The 9302-nt window shown below is 36.3% G+C and overlaps 1 protein-coding gene across 2 annotated transcripts in view; it reads right to left on the bottom strand.

The window, feature by feature from the left end:
- LOC110104167 (fatty-acid-binding protein 3, chloroplastic) overlaps positions 1–8882 on the bottom strand; it is a 32757-nt gene extending 23875 nt beyond the window's left edge. Inside the window, exons 1-2 of one of the 2 annotated variants that reach the window (XM_020833153.2) lie at positions 8586–8880; positions 8270–8371 (exon numbers count right to left, since the gene is read on the bottom strand). In XM_020833153.2, coding sequence (XP_020688812.1) covers positions 8270–8371; positions 8586–8775 — 292 coding nt within the window. In that variant the 5' untranslated portion in view covers positions 8776–8880. Of the gene's footprint in view, positions 1–8269; positions 8372–8585 lie in introns of both variants that reach the window. The other variant, XM_020833154.2, reaches the window with a different exon arrangement.
- Between the last annotated feature and the right edge of the window lie 420 nt (positions 8883–9302).

Below are 9302 nucleotides of genomic sequence, written 5' to 3' on the forward strand. Positions count from 1 at the left end.
CCTTGGTCCCCAGGCACCTTAGCCACATTTGATCAAAGGCTCGTCTGTACAACGTGTCATTAACAAATGCGTATCTCAACGCCCTTTTTCGAATTTGTGCGGCCATAGACTTTTCTGTCGGGAGTTTGTTTTCCTTGAAGTAGTCAATGAATGGCTGTCTCCAATCATTTTCGACTTCAATATCTAAACAATGCCACCACGATTCTGAAGCTTGACTAGCTTTACGTCTCTTGGCCATATGATATCCTTCCGGATAATTTTCCATAATGATCTGATGGAGAGGTTGAGGGTCAACTGGGGTTTCATCCTGTTGACTTGAATCTGGAATTCCCTCCGCCTTTGGAAATTGTAACAGAGCGGGTTCTAAGATCCGACGATTGTAAACTCCGATGAATATAGGTTTCTCCTCATTGGAATTTGTCATTTCCTTGGCCAAATAATCTACTTTGACATTCTATCCTCGAGGAATTTGAACTATTTTATCATTCAACACCTGCTTTAGGAGCTCAAGGGTTCGTCGGTGGTAATGAGCCAACTCAACCTTAGAAATCTTGTAGATGCCCAAAACTTGATTTATCACAAGTTGAGAGTCGCCGAAAATTGAAGATTTTGAATTTTAACATCGATCGCAATCTCTAAACCTACTATTAGAGCTTCGTATTCGGCTTCATTGTTGGTCCGAGGCTCAGTCAAACTGAACGAAAACCTCATTATGCCTCCTTCAGGTGGTATAAGAACAAGACCGATACCAGCTCGGGCTCTTGCAATATTTGGAGGTCGGCATGTCTAATAGATGATGCCCCGTCAAAGTACATCTTCCAGAATAGTAGCTTTTCATTCTCCTCGACCTGCATTATTTGCTCATCAGGAAATCATCATTTAGCGGAGAGTCTGCTGGGATAGGATGCACAGCGAGAAAATCTGCCAAGACCTATCATTTAACCGCCTTTTGTGGCATGTATGTGATATCAAACTGCAATAATAACACTGCCAACCTGGCCAGACGACCTGTCAATGCTGGTCTTGTCATCAAGAACTTCAGCGGATCAATCTTTGATATCATAGTGATTTTGTGAGAAAACATATAGTGGCGGAGTTTCTTAACTGCAAAAATCAGTGCTAGGCAATGCTTCTCAATTGGAGAATAACGAATTTCTACTCAGATCAACCTTCGGCTGATATAGTAGAGTGCATTCTCTTTTCCTTCTTCATTATGCTGAGCTAATAGTGCTCCGATGGACTCTTCTAGTGCTGCCGTGTACAATATAAGAGGCTTCCCCGGAATTGGCACTGCTAGAATGGACGGATTCAATAGATATCTCTTGATACTGTCAAACGCCTCCTGACATTCTGCATCCCATTTGAAACGTACGTCTTTTTTCATCAACTTAAAGAATGGTTGGCACCTACCCGACAGGTTCAATATGAACCGCCGAATGAAAGCCAATTGCCCTTGTATTGAGCGAAGCTGTCGAAGGTTCTTTGGAGGTCATCTCCATGATTGCCTTGATCTTGTTGGGGTCGACTTTGATACCTCGATGGTGAACAACGTACCCCAAGAATTTGCCAGAAGAGACTCCAAAAGCACATTTAAGATGATCCATTTTTAGATTATACTTCCTAATCCTTTCAAATACAATCGTCAAGTCATCTAGGTGATTTCTTTGATCCATGCTCTTGACAACAAGGTCGTCTACATAGCACTCGACCTTATGATGTATTAGATCATAAAATATATGAGTCATCGCCCGCTGATAGGTGGCGTCAGCGTTCTTCAAACCAAAGGGCATGGCTGTGTAGCAGAAAATGCCGATGGGCGTCTTGAGTGGGCTCAATGAATTGTTATGTTCATAAGAGAAAAAAGAAAAGATGATTATCTCACGCGTGCATCTAATCCTCCCCAGAAGACCAAATTCAAATTTTAGCAATTTGAATATAGCATTGTTATGCAATAGCACATTCACACTATAGACAATGAAATTGACTAAAATTTTATGTTCAATGCTACGGCAAAATGAATACGGGATACAAAAAAAGAGACTTATTCGACTACCACTAAGTTACTTAAAACCAAAGGTGCCCTCCATGATCTTCAGTAAAGTGATTTATTCATTACATAGTATTATAATGCTCTTAATAGATATCAGTAATAATTGAATGTCTTAAAAGAACTGGATTAGGAGTGCCCAAGAGATGCCATCAAGTATCAAAAATTTATTGAGAAAGATCGGATAACAAAATTCTTCTCATACTAAATAAAAATCATAATGAAATTTGAGTTAATAATATTAGAAAAACCTGCACATCCATTAGAGAAGTGTTTTTAAGCCTAAAGAGAGAAGCTATAAGAAAAACATGATGGGAAATCAAGGCACTCCAACTACTTTGTGAAAAACTCTACAATCACATCCCAAGGTATGTATACATCCAACAACTATTATTCAAAAAAGAAAATGCGTTCATGTTACTACTGCTGGAAAGCTGAAGACAAAAGAAATGTTCTAGAAATTATATAGGAATCTTTCTGATTGGAAACTAGAGAAGGTCATGGCTTCTCAATAGCAAGTAGTGAATTTCTCAAGCAATTGCCTCCACAATTCCATCATTCAATCAAGAGAAGATGGAAATGCTAGATATTCGGCCAACTACAAACTAACCCTTTCCAAGCCATAACTAATATCAGCATCATATCAGCTACTCAAAATGATATGATTGTAAATGCTTTTAATTGAAAGATTATTAAGATCCAATTATAGATTATGGACTGGGGAGCGACATATCACATGCCAGGGGATATCTCCTTATTTTACAAAATATATCCCTATTATAAAGAATACTGTATGAGGAATGTAGACAGATCATTATCTACTGTTACAGATAATTGAAGAATCAACATCTTAGGTTCTATATCTTTAAATTTAATTTTATTAACTACTAAACTATGATTTATCTAATAGCAAAATTATGAGGGATTAAAATTGTGTCATTCTGAATTCTATGATGAGGTCTTTGGAGGTCTAAATAAATCCCTATTACTGAAACTGTTGAAGAGAATATTGAACCAATAACTTAAAAGAGTCTTAGTAGCAAAGGTATAAGAACTTCAACTAAATGTCCTCTATATTTATTTTTATCATGCAAAAACATTTCTTATGATAGTTAAACTTTTGTTACTAACATGCTTACTATTTTTATTTCTAAGCTAATTTATAAGGAATTAAATAATGAGAATTGGAAAAAATACTATGAAAGAGGAAATATAAACTTTAAAAATAAAATCAAATCAAATGTCATAGAAAAAACCAATGATATAGATAGGTTTTTCGTAAAATACAAATTAGAAGGTTCAATTGAAAGATATAAAGTTATGTTGGCTACTAATGGCTAAACTCAAACAAATAATATTTGTAAAACACATGACTTCAGAAGTCCTTAGTACCAAGAGTTTATGTTGACAACATCATCAAGATGGTTAGTGACATGGAATGAATGAAGAACTTAAAGAATAATTTGCTCTAAGAATATGAAGTCAATGAATGAGTCAATCAAAGTTTTTTCTTGGAATTAAGGTTGCACACTCTTGTCGTGAAATATTTATATCACAACAAAAATATAGAGCAAACAGATTGAAAGACATGAGTATGTTGAGATGAAAGCCTATTGAAAACCCCATGAAATTCAATTACAAACATGGAGATACTCTAGAATACACAACAATATAAAAATTCCCCAATAAAAAACAATTACAAAGACTTATCTACTTCTCAAATCTAGACCCAACACTGCCTACATTGTTAGTGTTGTAATTCAATTCACGCACAATCCTAAATAAATACCTTAAGGAAATATCTAAAATTATATAATATTTGAAGAGAACCTAGAGAAAAGAAATTCTATCAAAAATGATTGAAGACCAAATTGAAAACATAAACATATGTAGACTATGTAGGTTCTAAACTTGAAAGAAAACAAATTAAAGATATTCCACAACATTTATAGAAGGCAACCACATGAATTGGAATTGGAGAAGTAAAAAATAAAAAATAAAACATGATAGTATAATCTTACGCAAAAACCAAGTTTAGATATATATTATTAAGAATATGTGAATTCTTATAGCTAAAACTTATCTTTATAAATTTGCAACTTGAATGGAGAGGTTCTATGAGGCTCTAATGCAATAAAAAGCCAGCCATCAATATTGCACATAATTTTGTCAACATGATCGCACAACATAGATTGATATTGATGATATCTAATAAAGGAAAAGCTAGACAATGATATAATATATACTCTATTTATAATCATATATGAACAATTTGCAGATATTTTCATCAAACAAGTACTTGGGATAGTCTATCAAAAGTTATCAAGCAATATAGGAATGTATAACATCAATTCATTTGCTTGAGAGGGAGTGTGAAACACTCTATACCTGCACTTCCAACCCCGAAACCACACTAGCACCTCACCAATCATCGCTATCTCAAACTCTTCCACCCAAATGTCTGACCCAAACAAGTTTTCGCCCAATTAGGCCTACCCCATAGATGATCCACCGCCTCAATCAAGATCAATATGTGACATCATCAATCTATAGGATATCCCTCTCACCATCGATTGGACCTTACACAGTGAATCTTATTACAATTATTTACAGAATATTGCATCCCTGATTTCCTCTATTTTCATGCATTTCAATCAGAGCACACGAACATCAAAAGAAGGACACGTGTAATCACATATTTATATTCTTGTTTATCTATTGCTGAACAACACGTGTACCTCATATTAATTATCTATTTATAGAGATGTACCCTAAACATTAATGAAACCACAGTTCACTTTCTTCTATTCATTTTCCTGTGTTCTTCTTTGTTCCGTGCGTGAAGACAAGAACAGCTCCCGGGCTGTCCGCTTGCTCCGTTTCTACATGGTATAAGAGCAGATCGCTTCTCCAACCTCTTCCAATGGCGTCGACGGCAACCTCTCACGTTGAAGATCAACTCGAACGAGAGGCAACCGACATAGTATTTCTTCCTCCCTGAATTTTCTTGTATCCAATCTGAAAAATTTTGTTCCTACTCAGCTATCTTCCGATAACTACTCCCTTTGGAGATCCCAGATCATCAAGCTTTTAAGAACAAATGATTTTATCAAATTTCTTGATCCTTCTATACCTCCACCGACCAAAAATCTCCAAACCTCGGCAAGATCCACCACACAAAACACCGCCTAATGCCACTGGCTGCTCACGGACCAAAATTTGGCTGTTGCCCTTTGCTCCACCATCTCCAATTCCATCCTTCCTTACATCCTAAATCTTGATTCTACCTCAACTATTTAGACCTCTCTTGAAACTAGGCTCCAATCAACAAATCGTTCAAGGGTTATTAAACTCAAGAAAAAATTGCACAATATCTCCATGAAAAACTCCTCGATGTCACAATACCTATCAGAAATAAAAACCCTTGTTGATCAGATTTCACCCGTCGGATCTCTCGTCGGCATAGAAGATATCATCATTTACATTTTGAATGGCTTCCCTCCCTCATACCAATCATTTAAAACATCAATTTTTACAATGCTCAATCCAATTAGCTTGGATAATCTTTATTCATTGTTCTTAAGTGATGAAATAAATATTGCTATGGATGCATCTCACACTTTAAATGGATCCAACCCCAATCTCTCTCTCTACTCTTCTCGCGGACGGGATCGTCATGTTCCTCAGAACAATTTGTCTACCCCAAGACCGTCTTCTACAATTGTTATATCATGCCAAATTTGCCTCAAGAAAGGGCATTCTGCAAGTGAATGTTGTCATCGATCGAATCTACAATACACTCCTCAACAGCGCAACAATACCAATCGTGTTCTTGCGGCTGCCACTAAACATACAAACAATGACTGGCTCTTGGATTCCGACGCCTCATCGCACATCACCAACTCACTCGACAGAATATCTTTATCAAATTCATATCAAGGATCGGACTCGATCACTACTGGTGATGGCCGCTCAGTTCCAATTGTTCATACCAGTGAGGGCATCTTGCCCACACCGAATCGTAAGCTTTATCTAATAAAACTTCTACACATACTATCTATTCATTATAATCTTCTTTCTATTTCAAGATTGACTAAAGATAACAATATTTATATTGTGTTTGACCCTTTTGGTTTTCAATTTAAGGATCTGAAGACTCATCAAACACTACTCGGTGGCCCATGCCGTGAGGGTTTATACCCCATACAAGGTTCATGCAGCAGCACAAATTCCACAGCCCTCTCGGCAACCATTCACTCGGCTTGATCTGGCACAACCGCTTGGGCTACCCTCACAAGAAAGTTCTTCATCTGATTTCTAATTCCAACCCTATCCTCAAAATGCCTAGCTTCTTATCTGTTTGTTCTTCATGTAAAATTTCAAAAGGTCATAAACTTGTCTTTGAAACATCTACAAATAGGCAAAATAAACAACTCGCATTAATTCACTCCGATGTTTGGGGTCCCTCGTCAGTCAAATCTGTGCAATAATATTTGTATAACGTCATATTTGTAGATGACTTTTCTCGCTACACGTTGCTTTTTCCATTAGTGCATAAATCTGATGTTACGAACATTTTCATATCATTCAAAAATAAAATTGAAAAACAATTCTCTTCTACAATCAAATGCTTGCGTATTTGAAAAATTTTAGAGTAAAAAAAAATGCTTGCGTACAGATGGCAGCACAAAATTTTTAAATCATAATCTTTGTAATTTTTTTACAACAAAATGGCATTCACCATAAGATTTCTTGCCCCTACACGCCAGAACAAAACGGGCTCGCTGAACGTAAACATCGACATATCACTAACACAATGCAAACTCTTATTGATACTGCTTCCGTTCTTCATCACCACTGGCCCGAAGCAGCCCTAACTGCTATTTATCTTATTAATAGAATGTCATCCAAAACTACACTTCAAATCGCTCCCATTCAACTTCTTTATAGTAAACCTCCGTCCTACTCACCTTCGTGTCTTCGGGTGCGAGTGTTTTCCCCTATCTCCTCCACATAGTCATCACAAACTCCAATCCAAGGCAAATTCATGTGTTTTCTTGGGCTACTCTGATATTTACAAAGGATATAAATGCTTAGATCGTGTCACCAATAGGATAACGTTCTCTCGAAACATTACCTTTAACAAATAGTTTTTCCCCTTTCAAAACATTCAACCACCTTTCATATCAAATTCTCAAAATACTCCACCCAATCTTCTCATTCCTACTTCTTTAATTTCCTCCACTCCTGCTCCTATCACTCTACTCGATCAATCTCAAAATTCCACTAACTCTATCACGGTATCCTCTTCACATCACACTGAAGCCACCCACGCTACTGATCATTCGAATGCTCTATTTATAGAGATGTACCCTTAACATTAATGAAACAACAATTCACTTTCTTCTATTCATTTTCCTGTGTTCTGCTCTGTTCCGTGCATGAAGACAAGAACAACTCACGGGCTGTCCGCTTGCTCTATGTCTACCATTTCCAACTAGACTATTCCTAGAATTTTTATAAATTAAATATACATTGTGGAATAAACAACACAACTAATTCTCCAAGTCTTGTAAGAAATTGTTGAGATTGAGAATATCACAAAGATTAACAGAATGAGAACAATGAGAATTAAGAATGGTTTGATGTACAATTTAACATGGATGGAATGCCACTAGTTCCTAACCAATTTGCATCAACAGGAATCATCTTTCCACCAAATTGAGTTTAAGAAATGAAATATCTATAAAAATAAAAAAATTATGCATGTCAAAGTGGCACCTCCACTAGAGGTATTGCTGCTTGTTGTGCCCTAATGTGCTTGACTTGACTATGACATGAAAACGGTAGCTCTCTAGAAATTTCTAAACTTCCTAAACAGCAATTTTATTTGTTAAAACAAAAACAGAAAGAGCACTTCTATAGCACTACTCATAAATTTAAATTGAAATGCAGCAATTTATTTATATTATAAATTTTCAAAACCACCATGCATTAGTAACAGAAGAATGACGATAAACATCCAAAAAATAAAGTCAAACCACATCATTTTAAACTGCCGAACCAGTGGATTTTTTTTTTTCTGAGACGGCAATTTAAATGACAAAATAGCACGTCAACGTGGCGTTAAAATATTCAAATGCAAGTAAACTAGATAAAATAATTCCTACCAAGAATTCATAGCCAACAGTCATTCAGAAGTATTAAGTATAAAACCGTGACCTGTGCCAAGTAAAACCAGAGACTCTGTGCAACCTGGAACATTCAAATCCTTTGGGAATTTCACTTTGGTGCCTGGCTCAATTACATACTCCAAGCTCTCAACTACAACAAATTAAAGCGACGTCAGCTACACAAAATCACCGCATTTTCAAACCAACGAGCCTGACACATATTCAAGCTTCCTATTCTTGAGTTCAAAGGTGATCCAAAACCATACGGTATAATTCAGCCCGGAAACTGGAGAAATAATTGATGCAAATGGATCATTCGAAGAGAAATTTAGGATAGGTGAAACAAGGTATTGCAGCATCTGCACCTGAAGCCTTGGGAGGAAGAGGGTGCCGAAACTTGGTCGGATTGCAGCTAAGAAAGGGGAGAGACAATCTGCGAAGGTTTGAAGAGAAATTGGGCGACAATTTCACCAGAGGACTGCCACTGTGATTTGGTATGTTGGCGAATCTCAACTGAAGCGCCCAGCTTGACGCATAAGAAACAGCGGCGGCCATTAGTGGCAGGTGTTCCCGAATTACAGAAAAGCTTTATGTAATTCCAGTTTGCAAAGCAAGGCAAGTTCTAGAGGGTGGTATCGAGGTTTAGTTAGTGGGGGTGCCCTCGTTTCAAAACAGTGTAAAGCAAGCACAAGTTGTCGGGGTATTTATGTACATTCCAATTTTTTATGGATGTCAACAAAAATTTTTTGTTGTTGTTATTTATATATATATATATATATATATATATATCATTAGTTAGTGGGGGTGCCCTCGTTTCAAAACAGTGTAAAGCAAGCACAAGTTGTCGGGGTATTTATGTACATTCCAATTTTTTATGGATGTCAACAAAAATTTTTTGTTGTTGTTATTTATATATATATATATATATATATATATCAATTTATATCCCACGTAGGCCTTAATTCAGGTTGAAATTGATATTACTTGAGCTAGACACGGCACATTAACTTTAATTTGAGATAAAAAATATATATGATCTTGATTGATTTTTATTCATAATTCTATAATGAATTCTTAGTCCA

This window comes from Dendrobium catenatum, unplaced genomic scaffold (genome assembly GCF_001605985.2).
Source record: "Dendrobium catenatum unplaced genomic scaffold, ASM160598v2 fragScaff_scaffold_1220, whole genome shotgun sequence".
In the NCBI taxonomy this organism is placed as follows: domain Eukaryota; kingdom Viridiplantae; phylum Streptophyta; class Magnoliopsida; order Asparagales; family Orchidaceae; genus Dendrobium; species Dendrobium catenatum.